General features: G+C 40.0%; 1 protein-coding gene across 10 annotated transcripts in view; it reads right to left on the reverse strand.

The window, feature by feature from the left end:
* Positions 1–22,928, reverse strand: part of LOC119015607 (interleukin-1 receptor accessory protein-like 1) — a 298,993-nt gene that overhangs the window by 82,979 nt on the left and 193,086 nt on the right. For all 10 annotated transcript variants that reach the window (XM_037091778.1, XM_037091773.1, XM_037091776.1 and 7 more), the window contains one exon: positions 12,643–12,717. In XM_037091778.1, the coding sequence (XP_036947673.1) occupies positions 12,643–12,717 (75 nt within the window). The remainder of the gene's footprint in view (positions 1–12,642; positions 12,718–22,928) is intronic.

Consider the following 22,928-nt stretch of genomic DNA (forward strand, 5'->3'; position numbering starts at 1 on the left):
ACAAAACTGTTTAGACCCAACAATTCCAACTAACATGCAGAATAAAACTGTTTTATTTTGAGTGGAGTGTTGATGCTTTTCTCCCACACAGCACAAACATTATGTAAGAGAAAAAGACACAAACAAACAAAAAGAAGTTAGCTATATACTAACTATATATTCTGATAAGGAATTTATAATATAATAACTATATGGATGAATTTCTTAGTCTTGAAATGCCAGCCAGTCCTTAAACATATATTATATACTTGACAATGAGGTGAATATAAAATAATGATTTGTTTGTCACAATATTTATACAGTATGTATGTATATAACACTTCAAATGAATACATTTTGCATTGCATTGATTACATATATTAATATTCATATCAGTACGATTGTGCAGTCCAATCAAGAGCCTTCATTATTATTACTATCACTACTATTTATGTACTTTTAGTCCCAACAAGTTATAAAAAAAATTCCTTGGGGTTTAATTTTAAGTGCAAAAGTTTTTTAGCAGTATTTCCCATGCACTAATTTAAAAAAAAAAAATAAAAAATAAATGACACCTCTGATCCTGGATTAAAAACCTGACTGAGAAGGAAAATGTTGACCTACAAAACAATGACAAACTCTCCACATTCGAGGTATTAAAACTCTGTGAATCTAGATTTTGATATGCAGTCATCAATATATTGATAACTAAAACACAACATAACTCTAGAGCCAGCCCATTTCTCTTCCCTTAAGAAAACAACTCAAATTTCGATATATCTTTGCCTTATTCATTGTCGTTTGTTCAAATTGAATGAAAACCTGTAATGTTATGCATCTTTTTCCTTTTACTTTCGGTTTTTGAATTTGCATCTCTGACAAAGATACAAAAACGGGTTTAAAAGTAAATAAGGATACAAAGAGAGGGGGGGTTAAACCCCAAGAAAAGACTCTTTTAATTTATTTCAAAAACTTTCTGTGAAATTTGAGAGTAGTAAATTAAACCTGGGAAGTAAAGAGTTTGTTTTTATTTGTCAACAAAAAAAAACACATTGCATGCTTGGATCAGCCCCATTCACCTGCTGTCTCTTATGCCTGCAGCGGATGACCTAATCAAATTATACTTTGTAATCAGATTAAGCAATAAGAACATGTGTGGTATTTAGCCCAAGATAATGGTGTGGTAGTTCCTGATGCAAATAAAAAGCTCTCTTCATCCAAATTAGCAAGTTGTTTTCTTCTGAATCTTTTGAATATGAATCCCCTGCTCCTCCGGCTACCTCTTTTTTTTCTTTCTTAATCTTACAATGGCCCTAATAAGATGTCATACAAAACAGAATAAATGCGGTGGTAAAGTATTCATGTAAAGAGGGTATAATACATGTATGGGCGATCTTAATTCCTGACAGAGATAAGAACAAGGACAATATGGCACCCATCAGTGCAAGAAATGTCATTGGAAATGAAAATAAATAATAGAAATAATAGTTATGCAACAGCATAACGGGATGCTCTCTATTCTGTTATTTCTGTTTTATTTTATTCTATTCTGGTCGGCAGGGAGGTCAGGGCCTATCTGAGCCTGTCAAAATCCCTCCCACTGCTGAGGGAAAAAAAAAACAAAAAAAAACCATACTGTTTCTTTACCCAAGGTATAGAGACAAGGTGTTGCCTGACTCATAGCGGTTATGAGACAAATATCCGCAACATTTCATCTGACACATTCATATTCCCTGTTGCATGACCGACCACGGACCAAACACAGGACCACAACTGCAGATACAATGGACCAACACAGGGCAGATGAATACTGCATCTTTTTCTGGAGAAAGGACAAATCTGACCATACCAGATTGCTTTAGCACATATAAATCCCTCGAGGTGACGGTGTGAAGTGGTAAAAGCTGCATAAGACCTTTGTGTGTGCGTGTGTGTGTGTGTGCGCGCGCGAGAGTGAATGTGCGGCCGGGTTGTGAGAGTGCTGAACATTTGCTCATGTTTGGGCTCATTCTATGAATATTATATTTTGCCTGCATGTGCACAAATCAGCGTGTGTGTGTGTGAGCAGCAGCTTATCATGACATCATACTGTAGATCTTTGCTCTCATGTGTTCTTATGTGTTCCTTGCCAAAGTTTCTGTCACCTACCCCCCGCCCTCCTGACCGTAATCCTGGCCCTCTAGCTCTCTGGCTAGACATCAGAGGCCTCTCTATCTCTGTCTCAAACACACACAAACACATGCACACAACACGCACACAATCAGAATTTGGCCCAAAAGATCAATGTGAGACCAAAGACAGTGCAGGGGGGGAGCATCGCCAAACCAAGGTCGTGCTCCGGGCGAAGAGGAGGCGCTGTCATCTCTGTCCAACCTGGACGCACGGTTACATAAGTGCAGCCAGAAGGAAACCAATAAAGCCACCTGTTTGGCTGAAAATATAGCAAAGGCAATTAGTTCAACCAGGCAACACACATGTGCTGCCAAGGGAATGGCGATGAGGAGAAAGTTTGCAGGGGTTTGCATTTTGGCTTCCACACTTTGCTGTGGAAGGCTTTAGAGGGAAGGCTGATAAATTCTTGAAAAACAAAAGTGCAAGCTACTGAGCTTCTCTGAGCGTTCAGGGAAAGAAAGCACAACAAAGTCCAAGGACGAGATAAAACTTTAAAGAAAAAAACAAAAACAAAAACACACAGAACAACTTAAAAAATAGACAGAAAAGATTTTCTTGGTGTCACCAGATCAAATGAATGTCTCCCCCACTGGCTAACAGTTCAGGTTTTTCCAATGGTTGCTCACAAAAGAGCAAGGTGGCACAGCCGTGTTCAGTTTAAACTAAGAGCTAATCGAATGGCTATAAAAGTTACCGTGCTTAACTGTCACACTAAAAGGTGAGTTTAATTTTAAAGCAGGTGGCTATGGGTACCAAGCTGTCACATGGTGCCGAATGAGTCGCAGAGTGAGTCTTCCTGCTGTCGGTAGTCCATATGCTGGTGCTTGAATCACGTTGACTATCAGACAGGGTGTATCACTGAAGCTACTGATACATGACGGCAACGGAGGAGCACAAGAAAACAGAAATGCTGCAGTGCGAGTGTGTGTGTGTGTGGAGGAGGAGGGAATTCAATTTAAAAATTCCTGCTCAGTTTTGAAGTACACAGCTGTTGAGAGAGCAACAGCTGGAAGGGAACTGCACAGACTGCACTCTGTTTGGTACATGTGCTGCGGCGGCACTGGAGACAGCAGACAGAGAAAGACTAAATAAAGCAAAATCCAATGATAACTCCAAAAACTTGTGGCTTTTAAAAGTTACACTGTGCTGAAACAAACCCAAAAGCACCAGAGTAACAATCAGGGAACAAGCGCCTGAAGGGGTTGTTGTACTGAAACATAAGGTCCTGCACACACCGTGACTGCAGCCCTGACAGCCAGAATAGCGACTCCACAGCTGGTGGACTGTAATTTATAGTGTAATCCAAAGAAGCAGATTGAAGTCAAAACACCTGCAGGACTGCAGTGGTATCTCACTTATAAACCTGCATGATAACACTGTGGTGTATGTAAAGGACTTCACCCTTAAACTGGAACTTTCTTGCATCTTTTGCCAAGAAATGTGTCCAGATTGCCTGTTTCATGTTATCATTGTAATGTGGTTGAAATAATAAAATAGCAACAAAGCTAGTTTAAAAAAATGTGTATTCTTTACAGATCTGATTACATTGAACACATAGAGATCTTTCAAATTAACAAGTGAAAATAGGGCTCTGCTTTATCGAGTTATGTTCATATTGGATTATTCTGCAGTGCACAATTTTGGCCAAATATTCAGCACTTCTTTTTCATCACATTGCTTACAAAAACAAAAAGATTACAAATGCAATACTCGATGCAGCATCCTTCGTCTGTCTGTTGTCACCAATCTGTGGCCTTACTCACTTGTCTTGCCTACTATCGTCAGTACTGTATAATCCAGATTTAAAAAGTAGCTAGTTATCTAAAATGATCAAATCAGTGTAGCTGTGTTGAAGAACAAAGTAGCAGAAAATGGAAATACTCAAGTACATTACCTCAAAATTGTACTCAAGTGCAGTATTTGATCAAACTTTAGTTAATAACATTCCATCACTGGTTGCTCTGAAGTTGACACTAAGATTTTCAGTTATTTAGTCAGTTCCAAATACCGGGTATTTGCTCTTTGATTACTAATATTCTGTACTGGCCTTGGAAAATGTTCTCAGGAATGTGATCCCGGTTGAAGATACAACACATCACTTTCACATCTATCCTGTGTTATTTTTATTTTGAAGTCATACCCATTGCCACTTAACCATTCTCAGACAAAATAAAATCTTCTTTAACTGAGACTGCATTCAGTGATCAGAGGAGGATTGATTGCGGACAACAATCAATCCGACATCCTTGCTCTAACCGCATTCAGGACCAATACACCACTACAGTAATGGCATCATCAGGAGACAGCACAACACCACCAAAACTGGCAAAACCACTACCTGGTATTCATCAACTTTCTTTCTCGAATTTCCACATTACTTGAGTTAGACTTTCAATGTTTCATGAACAGCCTGTTCTTGCGTCAGAGAGTTTGTTGGGCCTCTTCAAACAGTTTCATAATCTATTGATCCGCTGAAAGATACAAGTTTGACAAAGGCACGATTCTTGTAACCTTCCCATGGGCCCACATGCAGGTGCATTGCAGAAAATGCTTTAGCCCTTGAACATAAAAATAGAAAACAACAAACCAGACTTTCTGTAAACTACATGCCAAAGCCCAATTTATGATTAATAGGTCTACCCAGAGACGGGAAGCATTGCTGGCACAGACAAGAGGCAGTATATCTTAATACTCAAGTGCCGTGGCCAGTTCTTGATGCTATTTTCTGCTAAGGAGAGCAAATGCCTTCAGCCATTTTTCCTCTTAGTTTGCAGAGACAGGCACAAGGCTGCAGGTGGGACCTGCTGACAGGAAGCAGAGCGAGGAACAGTCAATGTGGGACGAAAGCTTGACTTTTGAGGTCAATCATGATCTAAAATGCGAACACAGTATCAGCCCTGCGGTCGCGCTTTAGTTAACTTCCTCAACTGTTGAGTAAAATGATCCTCTTTGGTCCAGCAGGCTGATCAGGTCTTGTGCACGGACTGTCCCCCTCATTACCATACTTATGTAAAACACTAATGGGAGCATTCCTTTGCCAAGAATCCCTTCCAATCACCACCAGCAACCCCCTCTCACCTCACTAATATGACAGTCACGATTTATGCCTCCATGCTGCAGGGCATATTAACCATTTGGGACAGTGTGCTGTCTTATATCCACTTTCATCTGTAATAACTCAAGGTAAGACACAATCATATTTCATCCCCTCTGTGAATCTTAAATGATCTTGCTCACTTTTTTCTCCCTTGCTCCGACTCTTCGCCCAAACTCCCCTTACCTTCATATCTCTCTCATTCTCTTTCCTCCTCTCTCTTCATCTTTATCTCACTCTGTCTTCCCCTCCCTCCAGGGCCTTGACTCATCTGGAGACTTGCCAGGAATGCAGATAGGATCACTCGCAGATGTACAATAACTTGAGGGGAATAAATAATGCCCTAATTGAGAGAAATGATGTAATATTGATCCTAGGGCCTCTCAACCTTTGCCATCGTTGGAGCGTTCTGCAGAGCCTGTGACATTTAGAGGGATGAATGGTGTGTATGTGTGAGTGAGTGAGTGTGTGTGTGTGTGTGTGTGTGTGTGTGTGTGTGTGTGTGTGTGTGTGTGTGTGTGTGTGTGTGTGTGTTGTGTGTGATATTGGGGATAGGTGTTGCTGGGGCTGTGCTGTGTGAGACTCTTTGTGAAACTAAAATGTGGCTTGCGATTTGATGAGAACTTCTTGGCTCCAAAGTGCGAGACGACCTAGGAGCGAGTTAGACAGAGATGGTCCCCTGCGGGCAGAATATATAGTCTATACAACCGAGCAAAAGCGCTGAAAGGTGCAAAGCTTTGGCGATGCGCTTAATCTAAAACTTGCGTGGGAAAATATCAGTGTGTGCTGTCCGTACCTTAGCCATAAAGGCTGGTGAATAGCTTTAACACTCCAGGCTGTCTTTTGGGTGAGAGTGAAAACAAAAACGATCAGCTTCATGGATTAAGAGTGAAATTTCTGTGCACATCCAAGCACATGGTGTGGGTTTTAGGTTTGAATATTTTGTTTTTACTTTAGTTATTGTGTAGGATGTGTTCATACCTTGTACCTTTTACCACTTTAGTTTGGGAAAGGTCTATCTTGGTCTGCTTCCAAAGTGGTGCTGCGATTTGTAAGAAGTGATTAGTGAAGATAAACTACCATCTAATGGTCTGTGAGCTGTCAGAAAACACTCTCCACAACTGTGTAACTGATGTACCCTTTTATGCCAGGGCATTTGGTTATCATGGTAACACATGAATATGGGGATCTGAGTGAAAATGGGGGGTTCATATGAAACAACTGGTGTGACAGTGCCATTAAGTATTCCCAGGATGTATGAGGGTCTATGTGATGTAAATGTATTCATCTGTCAATTACACAGACCTTCCACTCAGTATATCAGGGTTATTGCATCTCAACCTTCACTGTATTACTTCTGTTATTTTTTTCCATCCTTTCCATCATTTTACTTTGTGGTTTATGTTGTTTGATGTATATAATATGTTTTTATGTGGAATAAAAGTAGAGCTATGGAGTGGGCAGGTGTCATCTACAGACAACACATGGCCCCCATGTAACAAGTGAGAAAAACAAAATCAATAAACCCTCATGTGATCATTACGTCTTCCTGACCCTTCGACGTTTACATCCTTTCCCCAGGACTTTTGGTATTTACCTTGGACATGATCTATCACACATGCCTACCTTTCTGTGTCATGTTGTGCCTTCATCCCACAGCAGATTGTCAGCAAGACACCCAAGTCGATTTAAATCATTAAAGTTTGAAAATGGTGCTGGATCAATGCAAGAAGATGCCGCTACGAGAATATCAAATCCATATAGATACAGGAAGAAATCTGCTCCAGGATAATAGCATGATCAACATCCATGGATAGATCAAGTCGAGTAAAGGTTACATAGTTCAAAACCATCTGTTGGCATAAGTTTCAACCACATTCAACAGTGTGGAAAATGTTGACATTTTGTCTGCTGTCTGAATGTGGTTTAACATTACTTCTAAATAGTGCTTTGTTACTACAAAGGGTTTTAAAGAAAAAACTTAGATACAGAGGGGCCTTTTAAGCTTAATGTTAGGGGTTCAATGTCATCTTAAAAGAAATTGGTGTCTCACAGAAACCTGACCTGCACTAGAATGACAATAAATTGATGTAGCTAACCTCATCATCACCAAAGGAAAGCAAATTATAATTTGACATGGCTGCCGACTCCAAGTCAATTCAGGATAATGATGGTTTTGTTCTGAGGTGTCCTCGGTTTATATCATTAGAAAATGTAACTCCATCCGATGAATAACTGACAAGCCATTTCCAGTTTACATTGTTATTATTCACGAGCCAACAAATTACGAAGCTCAACCTTTGAGATGAGTGCAAATTGTCAGATTGCTGTAGAGTGGCAGTGTAGAACAAAGAACCTTTCTGAGAGAGGGTGATACTAATTTCTAAACTACTTCAGCCAGAAACCTGGCTGCAGGAGTTTGCTCCAAATCGGCTGCAACATGATTAGTAAGGTCGCACGCCCAGTCAACACTCAAACTCATCCCAAATATGTTGGATGAGGTTGTGGTCAGGTCTCTGTGGAGGCCTGTCAAGTTCTTCCAAACCAAAATGGGAAAACCATTTCATAAAAACCCTGCGGGAAAGTGCCATGTGGAAACAGAAAAGGGCCTTTCCGAAATCTGGAAACACAATTAGTCATTTTGTGCTGTAGCATTTCCAGGGTGCAATATTAACCTCTTTCTCCACTGGCCAAATGGTAAGTGAATGAATTATTTTTTACTAGGCGCTTAAGAGATAATCATACTTTATTTGGCATGTAAGTGAAGCTGATCTATCAGCCACTTGCATAGTTTAACAGCTTTTGGCAAAGGACTGGTGATGATTTTGAGCCCTGGCATTGAAATTTCGCTTACTGAAAGTAAAGGTGCATTTGGAAGAACTGGAAGCAGCCTGTTACATGTAGTGTGATTGCATACAGAAACTATGGAAAGATGCAAGGGTAAACAGATGCCAAAATGTTCAAGGTGGCACAGATATGTAGATGCAACATGGGCCAATGTGCTGTTCAGGTTGTTCAAGAAGGTGTTTGAATAATCAATTTAATTCATGCTTATCTTGGGTAAATGCATCAAAAGGCCCACCAAAAACAGGCAAAACTGCCCTGATATGTGGGGAGGGCAGACAAATACCTTTGGCCACCCCATTTCTTGCAATAATTTTGTCATTTTGTGGTGTATTTGTACGACAAATACTTCATGTAAAAATACTGAGATAATCTAAAGCAAAGAATTCGTACAAGTCATGTTTTGTTGTCATTCAAGGAGTAAACGTAGACTGTTCTTTACAAACTGCAGTCATACAGAGAGAAATTAATTTCAAGAGATTTGGAGATGATTTGTTCCTGCACAGCATACAAAATGGAGTAGGAAGCCAGGGTTTGAAATAGGGGTGTATGTAAGTCTTCAGACCATTACCCTGTGTTCACAATTTGTTGCAAAACCACTGACCATCTTTGACCGAAAACAACAAATTCACTTCCATCCCCTTAAGGGTCCCAAAGGGCATTGTGGGAAACAAAGAATATCACTAACTGAGACACAAGAGGTAAAAAAGACAAGGCAGTTTTGGGGGAAGAGAATACAACTTGATTCAATTACTCTGACACAAAACAACTCATGGGATACATTGGCTAATGCAGTTTGGTGATGTATAACCATATGACAGAAAGGTGTACTCTTTGGCTTCTTAAAGTAAAGCAATCATGTTAGAGGTTACAAGTGAATTGTGGCTGAATTGAGCAAAGAGGCTATGACACCACCATCACTTTGTTTTCTCTCTGCTGCAATTTCAGAAAACTTGCAGCCGTGTCGGAATGTCAAGTGTCAGGGGATGAAGTGTGATATCCCGAGGAGGAAGGCAGCTGAAGGGAGCTTGAAGTTTTTAACAGCCAATCAACATCACAGGGGAACTTGCTTGGCATTCCCAGAATGAGCATCACAAACAGACCGTCACAATGGTCGTAAATTCAATCTAACCCGAAAATAAAATGTCAGGATAGGTAGGCAAGGGATACTACAGGTGACTTGCCAGCTCTGCATAGAAAGCAGCATCATAACAAATCAGACCTGGCAGCAGAATAAATGCTAAAGAAGCAGGTTTGTGTCTGGAAGTTGGTCTGGGGTGTTCAAGAGCACAGAAATGTCAGGAACATTTCTTGTGCATTCATTCACCACAGAAAACACAAAAACATGCTTGTGCATTAAGGAAATGAATCACGCTGTTGTCAAAGCATTAAGTGTTTACAAATAGTACACATTAGCACTCTACTAGAAAAGGACTTGAAGCTGCAGTTAGTCTGGCTGGCTGGACTGCAGTCAATTATTCTACATCTGCACAAGACAGAGTGAAAGCATTGAACTGTCAGACTGAATTACAGACCCAAACTGTATTCGATCTGTCCCGCAGAGAAAGCAATGGAAAGACATGCCCACTGATGGCTGAGCAGAACGTTTACACAACATGTTTTAATCGAGCATTGAAAATTTAATCTATTATAACTGAGCGACCACATCCATTAGGGGACCAAAAAGGGAGTGGGCCATGGACGAAAAGTGCCCACTGATTAACTGGGGCCCCCCATTTTCGGATGCCGCTGTTCTATCTCATCGTCCCTTGAGTTCCACAACAAGAGCTTGACGAGTGTCTCTCCGTGTTCGCCTTTCCCCACTCCTCTTGCTTTCTCTCTCTCTCACCTGCCTAATTAACTGTCAGCTGAAGCCATTTGCGCTTCTACATTTCATGGGAGAACGAGCATTAGAATTCCACCAAAAAACTGCCACAACCCTGAAAGGATACGCTGTGTTTGACTGGGATGAAGTGGGTGACATGAGCATGCTAGCCAAACACTGAGAGGGAAGTGATAGGGGCTTGTAGAGGCAGAGAATCAAATAGGTGTTCATAAATTATGAACACAGAGCTGCTGACTCTGTGCAGAATATCAATGGGTGCAGAAGCAGAGGGAAAAGTATTAAAAAAAACCCACACAATTCTTATTAGTCCTCACCCACTGAAAATCAAATTCAAAATGAAAAATGTAATCTGATAGAGTTCCTGTAGCTATAGGGATAAAGGTCTAGCAGGTTAAAAACAAAACTGACAATGAATAAAGAACACAGTGAGAATTAAAATTACAGAAAATCAAAATGAACCCACAACAAGAGAAGCAATACATTTCTTTTCTTTTGGCCATCATTGCCCGTTCTCTCAGCTATCGGGTAATGGATTTTGAAAATCACCATCATCCACTATGAAACACTTAATCAAATGAAAAAAGCCAGGAAGGCTTTTATCCGTCATCAATTTACAGCTACAATGACTTGCGCCTATTTTCTGATTGCCACCTTTTACCTCAGCGAGCCAGTTGTGTTCACCATCCATGACAAATTTACTTCAAAGGAAGCCTTCATCATGACCCATTTTCCGTTCCACCAACAGCTGAGCTCTCGCCCAATAAGGCACAAAGCTGGAATTTTCCCATGAGTCCCTGTGCATCCAAAGCTGGTTAGGCAAACGAAGACTACCATTCTCTGGCTGAATTGGAGGCAATCATTTGAAGTAATGCTAACAGTATAAACTTAAAGGTAATGTGCGGGAAGATTATGTATGGTTTCTGAGAAGGACCCCTTCCATTTACTACTGACTCATTACAGCTGAACAAAGACGAACCACATTCACATTGCACAAGATAACCGAGATAGATGTGACGATTATAATGAAAAGGCACTCCATAAGATTGGAGGAGAAAAAGCAGTGGACACGGCTTTCATACCCTCTGAATCACATTTTCATTCACAAATGTGTAGAATGACTCATCCTGTTTTTCTTCCACCGTGATAAAAACTCAAGGTCCATTCACAAAGGGGCAGGGACAAAAAGACCTAATTGAAAGTCTTGTACTGAGCACTGTGTGACTACTTTAAGTCGGATCTTAGCACATTTGAAACAAAAATGAAACTTATAGGTATAGGAGATCAGTAGGGTTGAACTGCTTAAAACACTGCAATGCTAACAAACCAGTAATACTACGGTGACAGCACAGGGCACTGGAGAGAGTTTTTTAGTAGTAGTACAAGGAGGAGGAGGAGGAGAAGGAGGAGAACAAGAACAAGAACAAGAACGAGAAGAGAGATAGCTGTGCCCATGATGCCAAGCACATTTGCCTTGAGAGATGCACATGTTGGCGGTGGAAATGTTTTAAAATTTCTGTGCTTAAACATGCTTAAACATTTGCAATATATGTTCCACTATAGCTCAGAGAGTAGAGCAAAACGACAAATCTTATTTGAGCTGCGGAATATTAAATACTCCATCTTTGCTCACTGCACCTTAGCCTTTCTTACCGTCAGGTGTGAATAAACTACATGTAAGAACTTCTTAAAATACAAAATGATCATTTATCCGTATCTGCCCTGAGCGGCAGGTAATTATGGGCTATAAAAAAACATAATGTGCTTTACTAAAATCATGTGCAAGCCTCACGGTAAATTTAGGGTAATCTATAATTCAACTGTATTAATTCTATTAGTACAACAACAAAAGTCATATTAACCAGTCTATTGAGTCTCCCTTTGTAACAGGAATACTGTTTTCACCACCAGTCGTTTTTACTATGCCATCTTTTTGCTCAGATTTGAGCTCTCCTCGGTGGCATCCAATACTTTCAGCAGATGTTTCACATTAAAGACCTGCTAAGAAAGAAGCCATTATTTAGCTTAAGCTGCTGGAAACCTTTTATATGAGATATTTGTGCAGGAAGTTTTGAGTGGCTTAACGGTGATGATAAAAACATCAGAGTTTAAGCGATATGAATAAAGAAGCCCTTTGAATCAGTATCTCTTAAAAAGAGAAACTAGTAGCAACAGAGGGGAGAGTGAAACGTGAGAATGTTGGTGCACTGATAGTATGAGCTCCGATTATCCTGAAGTTGCCATGAGAACGGGTCAACACAGAGGACGTGTTGAGTTTGCAAATAGCAAACAGCATCAACATCAAGCTAAAATGGAAGCACATTGGAAAACTGTAGGGACCCTTGCTAAAATATATGACAAAATACTGTATGACCTTATAAACACAACAAGTAGGAAATGAGGCCTATCTTGAATATCAGCTTGTTTCTAATGATGGCAGTTGTGATAAAGAATCTTGGCTGGATCCCAGAAAAAACATTGTGATTTTTCATAGAACCTGACCCCAAGATTTCATATATGCACAGCAAGGAAGAAATGGACAGATATCCTTCTAAACGAAGCCACAGTTAAACAGAACAGAACCTATCAATATAAAAATCTCAAGCGGTGCCGGTTGTAACAAGCAGGCATATGCTACCATGACAGCCTATGTTCTGTCGACGGACAAAAATCAAGCCATCAATGAAGGGGATCGGACGTGTTTTCTTACCTATCGCCATCTCTATGATGCTCATCTGGCTCTCTGAAGGGAACAGGATTTTTGGCGGCTTGTCTGTCAGGGGAGCTGTGAAAAGAAAAACAGAAAGAAAAGAAGAGCAGCACATTAATTTCCACATCTTTCTCCCCCTGTGGACAGTGGGAGTATGATTTATTCATTAAAGACCACAATAAAGGCTGCATTAAAATGGGAACAAATACATAGAAATATAATATTTAATGAGTGGACAGATGAAAAAAAATGGATGAATTACTATGGCTCAGAATTACTCATTCAAAGCCTTAAAACATCAATACACATGCTTTCAAAGCAGCAGCTGCTTCAATACTAATGCTATTCATTCCTGGTAAAAAGAACGACTGTGTAAGTGACAATATGGCTGTGACACAGACTGCAATAGAAACACACTGTATATAAAACAGCTGTGTACCTAGTCAACCATTTCTGAATCTACAGTATACCCTAAGGTAAAAATCATTCACAGCTGCAGTGGGCATGGGAAGGTTAAGAGCTGCTGCAGGAAACGCAATATTTTCAGCTGTTCAAAGCCAATATGAAAATGTTGGTTTCTCATGCCAAATGAGAAAACTATTCATAGAATACATAGAATTACACTGATAATAAGAAACCCTTAAACTAAAGCATATAAAACCTTTTGTTAAAGCAATATACATTGTCAAAATGTCAGTCATGAGAGTGAGTATCACAGTTACATTGGAACAGCCTTCATCCCAAACTCCTTTCAAAAATACACCAACTCCAATTAGACAGCTGCTGGGTAACAAAAGACGTGCACTTAGAGGCCCCTCATTATAATGATTCCCTAATTGGTTCTAGCCTTCAAAGTGGCATCAGAGAGGTTTTCTATCTCCGCACGCTTGGAAAATACTCCGAGGGATGAAGCTTGTTTCAGTACAAATGACTTGTGGTTCGACTCGAGCGGTGATTGCTGAGCAGCACCTCGAAAAAAAAAAGACGAGCCAAGTTTTAGTGAGAGGAGCAAAAGAACGGAGGAAGGTTTTTCCAAGTTCACAGTGAGCCAGTTCCTCCACACCCCAGTTCTCTGGTGATATAACTCATCACAGCAGACATTAGCTACAGATGCGTGTTGATATTGATTCTTTTGCTAAAGTAAAAAAAAAAAAAAAAAGCCCTCCAGCTAGTTATCATTTCAACAGCTGCAGATTAACAGAGAAGGCTTTTTCCATTTAGATATCCAGTTATTCTTCGCAATATTCAAAGCTCCCTTTGGCCTCCATTAGTTTGCAATACATGTCATCTGAGAATTCTGTAATGAAACAGCAAGATCCTCATCATTCATTTCTGTTCCTATGAGTTGGAATTTAAAGGCACAGTTCTGTCTTGAAGATGCCAGTTGATCAAATCAAAAAAAGGAGCCTTTTTTATTTTGGCCTTAACTGTGTTTTTTCAAGGACAGCAAATTTTTGTGCACATTAAAGCTCCTTATTGATACCTCAATCTATGCAAGGACTACATGCTGATTTACACTTATCAGCCCCAGCATTAAATCCACAGACAGGTGAAGTGAATAACACTGATCACCTCATTAGAATGCAGTGTTCTGCAGGGAAACCTTGGATCCTGGCACTTGTGCAGATAGATCAAAGTACATTGCCTCATGACAGAAGCATTCTGTGAAGGCACTGTCACCTACCCCACCTCCTACAATACGCTCAATCACATCACAAAAAAAAAAACATTCTGGAATGGGCTCAAGAATAAGGCAAAGAGCTCGATGTGCCAACCTGACCCCCAAACTCCCCAGATCTCAATCTGAATGAGTCCGATCCACGGACACCCAACGTCGTAGCCCACAGGATCCAAATAATCTCCCACCTATGTCCTGGAGCCAGACACCACAGGAGACACCTATAGGGGAGTTTTCATGCAGTGGCTGATAGATGTGCATTTAAACCAACTCTTGTAAAATAAGTCATTCGCACTAACAAAGTACTATCTAGTTGGTTAAGGCTAGGAAAAAAGATATAGTTACAATTAAATGAAACCAGTATTACTGCTGGTACATAAGGGGATGCGAAAGATGGTCTCCTGTGTCAATTCACAGGCTTTGCTGGCCTGTCCAGCCACCATCACCCCTCCTTCCTAACAGGATTCATGGCTCATCATTACACTTCTTCTATTTGTTGTCCTAACATACTCCACAGTTTGCTCGAATTTTCTTGTGAGGAAAACCTAAACACAGGCCAATTCAGGCATTTGAACAGCATTTTGTGGTTCAGGGGAAGAAGTGGAGACTTTAAGCTTTGCAGAAAAACTGCATTAAATGCATCATCTTAAAGAAACACTGAGCCTGTCTGATGGGCAAATCTTCTTAAAATGTCAAACGCTACTGATGAAACATTTCGACACACCAATACAGCATGGAGGTATTTTGCTTTTCACCTTCCTGCACTGGCACCAGCACTTGATTTGTTTGGATGTACTTCTTATTTCAAAGGCACTCAACACAATATTTCCAGCCAAAGATGCAACTTTCCTTCAGTGTTGCTATTTAGCCACTTGTGCTAATGAAAGACCTCTTCCATTGTCTTGATGTCCAATCAATTTAGAGACGAAATCATAACGTGGCCTCAAATAAAGGATCCTGCAATTTGTCAAGAAGAGTAAGCTGGGAAAATTCCTATGTGTGCTCATTACAAATTAAAAACGGTACAACATCAAATTATGCCTCTCCCTGTGCTTTCTGTGTTACCAATGCCGTGCATAGAAATCTAATTACCTTAATTACCTTTTTCTTGATGAAATACATTTAAATTATTTTGTATCAGTATGGCTTTAAGAGAAACAAGTTTTTTTCCACTCTGATGGTTTGTCTTACATGAGACAATGCAGAATCTGAAGAGAGGAAATGGTGCACGGGCTGGGATGTGGCTGCATGTATTTATAGCAACATGAGAAGAGAACTCAGCTGGGGATGCAAACATCAAACATGAAGCCACAGCGCGCTGCTTATACTGTCATTGTGAGTTTGAGAGTTATGTATTATATATTTGCATTAATGATAAAACAAGAAAGACACAGAAACATGTACGTCTTAACCCTTTTTGATATCAAAACATTTCAAAGAGATCATTGTTATAATTACCCAAGAAAAGATCCAAAAACGTGTTAAACTGCAAAACTGTATTCTTTTTAAAATGTCAAATAGAAATTTTAATCAAATATTCTTTTCAACTGTTGAGAGATTTCATTGGCCAAGTGTCATGCATTATAGAGTAGCACCTCCTAGCAACTGCCTTCAGTGGTACCTGGAGGTAGGAAGGCATGATAGTGATCGAAGGAACACAATTGACTGCCAGGATGTTAAAAACAGGAGAATGGAAAATGTGGCACAGGTTGAAAATAGCCTGAAAGCTTTAAAGCTGCTCCTTGCAACTATTCTCAGAAAACCCGTACTTTTAGTCATATGCTATTAATACAGCACAGCTGCACAGCATATTTATGTTGACCGAACAAACTGCGATATTTTATATGCAAGTAAAATCGAGACGATTCATTTCAGTGTTTGGACTTCGATTTAATCCCCAACAGTATTATAGCTGTATGGGCGGGAGAAAGGAGAGCGGTGAGAAGAAAACATTGAAAATAATCTATTGCTTGAAGGTGAAAATTGTTGTGAAATATGCCCTTTTATGCCACGACAGCAGCAGGATTATGTGTTACACTGTCCAGTAGAACTGCATGTAAAAGTGCATACAAAAGGGAAATGCCATCATATACTAAAACACTTCTGTAATCTCAGAACTTCTAATCACAGAATCCCTAAAATACCAGGAAGATACAAAGGTCTGGTCTAAAAGATTCTGTGCTTTATGTAATGATAATTTGTTGGGGGATGAATATCATGTTTTGTTTGAGTGCAGAAACAGAAATGTTGTTGATAATAGAAAAAGAAACATTTGCCAAAATTATTTGTGAATGAAACACATGACCAAATAGTAATATATGATGTCATTGCATTACTTATGGATGGAATTACAGTGATCATGGTGAAAATAAATTGTTTCCCTATTTGCTGGAGTCTCAAACGCTACTTTGAGAACCATTTGTCTACCAGAGCTCCCCACGTTTTTGTCTTAAAGGTTACAAACTATTCGGTTGTAGAAACACCACAGTTTTTTTCTAATATTATTCTTATTATTACCTTGAAATAAACATAGAGAGTGTTCTGTGTGTGATATCAAAAGCTCTACAGGCATCACAGCCAGTTTCCGTTCAAACCAAAGGGAACGTGCCCACTGCTGAGTTATCTGCCGTTTCTGCCATTTAACCATCCTTGAAACCGAGTCCTTGGTCTCCTGTGTCCTTTCCCTGTGACAATACCCAACTCCAGAATTTCATCTTAGCAAACAGGATTACTCTATTGAGGCTCAATTAAAAGGGCTTGACACACTGCTCTCTGCTGTAACCTCACTTTTCAATCTCAGCTGAGAAGGTGGATGTATTTCAATTTCATAAAAAAATAAATAAAAAACTCTTGACGGGTACTGGGAACGCAGAGGTTCTCCCTCATTCTAATGTGAATCCTCGTTTTTGATTTGCAGGTCGCGCTGAGCCAGCTGAAGGTGAAATCCCAAAGCTGGGAGGTAATCAAAGTTCTGGCACCATTTTTAATAAGCACATTTTAAAGCTTAAGGTAACAAAGTAGGAAGAAGGAGCAGAAATACTGTCCTTCATCCAAATCAAGGGCACGCTGCCGATATGCTGTTCATCAGTGGGATCCCACCATGCTGGAAGGCATGCAAACATACACACACACACACGCAGACAGATAGACACATTCGAGATGCATTACTGAAGCTGGCTGGTCTTCAACAACAAAACCATAATTCTGTGGTGGGTTATTATGAGTGGGAGTAGGCAGGCTTTTTTGCTGAGGGGCTAGCAACACATCCAGTCTGACCTGCTTCCCCACACACACACCCACACACCCACACACCCACACACACACACACACACAATGAGCATAAGCACATTACACACGCACACACATTCCGGCACACATAAACATTGTAAAGCCTGACGTTGGTATCAGCTGGGGAGAAAATCTTTAAAGTGTCCCTCACAGGCCCTGTGATCTGCTCTCGCTGTGATCACATGATGATGGATGGGGTTATGGGAGTAATGAAATAGGGAAAAAAAAGACCTCGTTCCCTCCCATTAACTCTTCCATCGCCTTCTCCCCCCTCGCCCCTGCGTGTCCATCGCTCGCTGAGCGTCTTTGTCGCTCTGTCCGTCTGCTTCTGTCGCTCTCAGGGGTGAGAAAGAGGGAAGATGAAAAAGGAGTGAGAGGGGAAAAGGAGGGAGCGAGAGGGTTGTGGTCCTCTGTTCACACCTCATTAAAGACCACTTCAGCAGACATAGATTAAGAGGAGTAGTGTGAGTGTGAGATCGTTAAAAGAAAGATGCAGGGTGAGTTCCAAGGGGGAGAAATAAATGAAAGCAGTTTTAGCGCAACTTGAGAGGCAAACCTTGTTAGTCATGCACATGAAAAATAAAGAAAAAATGTCTTTATTTGGCACAGACTCCTAACATCCGGTAAGTAACATATTCAACCAGTGATCATAATCAATGACTTAAACAAATAACAAAAATGCTAATGCTTGCAAACATTAAAATAATTTAGCATTTCATGGGATTTTGCTAATTTAAGACCTGAGAGCTTATTCTAACGCTGTGTTCCGGTCAGTGTCGGAGGTCGAAATTTTCTGACCTCCAGCCGTTCCAGGTGCACCATGCCAAAAGTTAACAAAAACTGGCAGAATGTAACAAATGATGTCTCTTGGGCCGCATTGCATATAAACGAAATAGAGAAGGGAAATGCCACATGAGGTAACAAGGCTATTACACACCATTTTGTGTCCATTGTTCAAGATTGTAACTCAAAACCTTTATTTTGGAGACATAATTTTAATTTGATTGTCAGATTAAAGAGAATAATATATTATTATGATCGTGCAATGAGATAATCAAAGTTTCAACTCATCACTGAACAGCAAAGGAGGGCAACAGCTGGCCTAACTTCAACTTTTCTCATATATACTGTAGAGCTTGTCATCTCCGTATAAGTGTGCCAACCGCCCCAGCTGAGACCTGATATATTAGCAGATATGTCACTAAAGAGAATCTGCCAGACAATGTAGGACTCCAGGACTTTAATGTGTTGGATAAGTTGGCAAGAATGTCTTCAAACTGGACCTCAGCCGAAGGGAGCTCCTCGGCACTGGGACGGAGGAGGAATTTGTCAGCAGCTGTCAGGGACTGTTAAAGTTCTGAAAAAGTAACTGGCTTCCTTGGGGCAGAGGGGATGAATGAACCATGATTCCAGATAACCAACAAATTCACTGAGTCACTTGACAAATACAGATTCTGCTGGTAAATAATACAGTACAATACTCTCTAGACAATAAAAAAGGAGGTTAAATTACTTTGAAAAGTAATATAGTTCCTATGAGAGAACAATAATTGAGTCATTTGCTGAAATTAAATACTACTAGTAATCACACATTACTGTATAAGGTATTTTCTGTGCTGGTTTTGGAAGTATATTGTATTTTTGAGAGGCTGTCATCAAGTACTTACAAGGTTTTACTGTGCACTTTTCTTTTTTCATGGTTAAACATACAGGTCAATAGACTGGAAAAATGCCATTATAAATTCTTAATGTGACCTGAGCACAGAGAAAGTGCTTTCATTACCACACAACATAACCGGTGCAATTTTCATTCAGCAAACAGATTTTACAAACAGCAGTGCCTGCATTAAAATGTGCAGACCAGTCAGATATACACAACGGTGTTCATGAGAACAATGATGGTGCTGCGTGGGAGTTAAATTTTATAGTTCTGGCAAAAAAAAAATTCACTGTTATTCTAGCGCAAGCCTTGTGGCTGTTGCCCTGAAACACCTGCCTGAGGGTGGCGGGGGAAATGGAGCAGAGTCAGGATGAGTGCAGTCTCTGATGATCTCCCTGATGAAGTAAATGGGGTTTAACTTCTACAAGAGGAAAATGGGGCACTATAAAGGACATACACTACTGTATTAGAGAAGTGGATTTAGATGCCATATATGATAGAAGCACTGCAGATGGGAGAACAGTCAGCCTTAATGGTCTTAAGCTTTAAGGCAACCATTGCAGCAAATATCAAATCTCTAAACATACAAACTCAACATGTAAATTTGCTCCTTTTGTTTATATATTATATATATATATATATATACATATATATATATATATATATATATATATATATATATATATATATATATATATATATATATACATATATAAATATATATATAATTCAAGCTGCAAGTGAAATTGTTCATTTCTTTGTAAGCTTGTGGAACTATCACCAGGGGACCATGCTGTACATGGGAGATACTGCAATGACCAAACCTCACTGACATGGTTTGGCTTGTACAGATGCGTCATGAAATGTTATGGAACAAAAAGTTGCTGGATTCATTGCTTGTCACCTGCCAGTCCACCTCATTCTCAAACCCCCGCCGGTCCACCTCCTGCCAAAACTCTGTTGGCTTTAGATCTGTAAGACTGCGTAGGTTATTCAAGTAAATTGAATCCACTGTCATGTTCTTGGAGCCATCCTGAAATGATGAGTGCTTTGTGACATGGCAGGTTATACTGCTAGAAGTATCCATTTACTGTGGTCTAGAACACTTTGAGCAACATTATGCTCAAAGGCAGGATTCTTCCAATGATACACACTTTTAATGTGGTGTCCATCCACATATGTTGAAACAAAACTTGTCATTCACTGCCAAGTTTTCTTCTCTTCAGTTGTCCAGTTGTGGTCACTGGATGCCCACAGCAGCATCAATATCTTACGCTTAGGTCACTAATGGGGAACCTGTTCTAATGTTTTTCAGTGCTGAGAAGTTTTTCTGCACACCACTGCTGTATAATGCTTTCATTTGCACTTTCTGATCTAATCTTCATGCCTGGCCATGCACCTCTGACCCAGCTCAGTGCTTTAACCTATAGCACTGCTGCTTAGTGCTTCTATACAATGCAGTGACAGAGAACATCTTATGGCCAGCTATTTCAGAGCTGCTGCAACCACCACGCCTGACATCAATGGCTATACCGTGGAGATCAAATTCTGTCTCGCCTCTTCTGAAATGTAGTTGAAATATAAACTGAACCTTTGTGTGCTTTGTTGAGTTGCAGCCACTTGTTATGATGGATATGTTTGAGGTGCAAAAGATAAATCTTTCATCTGAAAGAGGATGCTGCTTGTTAAAAATGAGCTAGATGCACTGGGAGACTCCCGGAAAGCACTGAAAAATATACTATTGGAAAAAATAAACCCTAAAAAAATGACAACGCAACCCTCTCTGAGGATACTTGTTGAAAAATACCAATATACAAACCCTGGGCAGAACACAATAAGGGTATATTTTCGTTATTGAAAAAGGTGTTGTCTTAGAAGATCCATCAAAACAATTGAATATGAGAAAGCTCATAGGATGGGACAATACATTCAGGGGAAATCACATAAATCATATAACTGCAGGCAATAGGGATAGCTGAAGAGACTTCACTCTCCAGTGAACCGCTTTGAAAAAGAAAGGAACTCCACATAATTACTCACAATGGTCATATATGGCACACTGAGACGTTTTGCTGTAATGAGATGTCTCTTTGAATCTGTTGGATACTTTTTGAACCTTTGGCAACTGTAAACATTCACACTGCCGAACAAAAACTGTCCACGCACGGTTCATGTGAGAGTAATCATGCATGGCCGAGAAAGAGTTGCTTGTTAATTAGGGAGGCCTGTACTCATTACTCACCTGTTTCCTCAGCGGGGGCCACCCGCCTCAGAAACGTGTTATTCACTGGGTGATAAGGAGGGTGGGAGGTGGGGGAGGAGGGAAGGAGGGAGGGTGATATGTTTCAAGTCGCCTGGCCAAATATATCCCAGAGGGGAGGAGTTCAGGATGAGTCAGAGAGGAAGGAGATGGTGGTGGAAGAAAAGTGGAGCTGCGAGAAAGCTCGGGGTGAAGATAGAGTGGGAGATTGAGCTGAGAGGAGACAGAAAGGAAAAAAAATGGAGATGAGCTGGTAGAGCCGATGGGAAACATTAACATGTAAATATGCCAATTGGTGCCTCTCAAAGATCAGGGAAAGTGTGTGTGTTGGGGGGCAGTTTGGGGTCATTGTGAATATTCTTAGCGGTGGAGGTTGTAGGAGGAGAGCTGGCCAGGTGTGCAGCTGTCTTTGCCGACAGCTTCTTGCTGATTGAAATCCTGTCACATTCACTGGGCCTTGAATTTCGAACAACTGTTTCACAGTAGAGTGTGAAAAAAACAAATGATGCTAAAATAGTCACAGTCAATGATTCTCAGTTGGCTTCATTCGGATCAAATTGTGTCTGATGTTTTCACAATTAAAAAAAAGGTTATGGATATTTGGAGATACTTTTTCAACTAATCTTAATACTCATATTTGGTCATTTCAGTTACATATGTACCTACATTACATTATGTATGTGATGTATCTGTACTGTTAATAAGTTAAATTGGCCTTTGATTTGTATAGAGCACATAAAAGCACCTTTTTTTAACTTTAATCTGAATATATTCAAAAGGACTGTTTCATTTTCCGCAGGATCTTTTTATGACCTGATTTGAAATAGTTGACATACAAGAGTTAATTGCCCCAACACATTTTTCCACATTTGACAATCAATTTAACTTAAAATAGTTTTATTAAAACATACTTCTTGAAATATTTTCATTTTTAAGGAATAGATTCATATTTGAAAAACCATGGTGTTCCTTTTAAAGCACGTTGAATTTTTGCAGAGCAACAGATGCATGTGCTTTCTCCACACTACACAACTGCTTGTTTGTGTCACTAGTTGAAAAAAAGAGATGGTAGTTTGATATGGGTCCTTGCCGGGGTTATAAATCAAATATGATTACATGACAAGTGGTTGAGTGCTGTCCTTTACTGCGTCAGACATCAATTACGTGAACACGCAACTTTTGACTGAGACTTAAACGCCAGCTGGCCTTCATGAATGATGACAAGGCAGCAGGTGTGATGTTGAACGCTGAAAGCAGGTTATAACACATTTGGGATGATTAATGTTCTTTAGATGAAATCCAACATTTTTCAAATGAAAGAGATAGGTTCCTGCTGATGGAAGTTAAAGTCAGTGCAGTGAACCAAATTACACACAACACACTGTGAAAAATCTATCAAA

This window comes from Acanthopagrus latus, chromosome 24, assembly GCF_904848185.1.
Source record: "Acanthopagrus latus isolate v.2019 chromosome 24, fAcaLat1.1, whole genome shotgun sequence".
NCBI lineage: Eukaryota > Metazoa > Chordata > Actinopteri > Spariformes > Sparidae > Acanthopagrus > Acanthopagrus latus.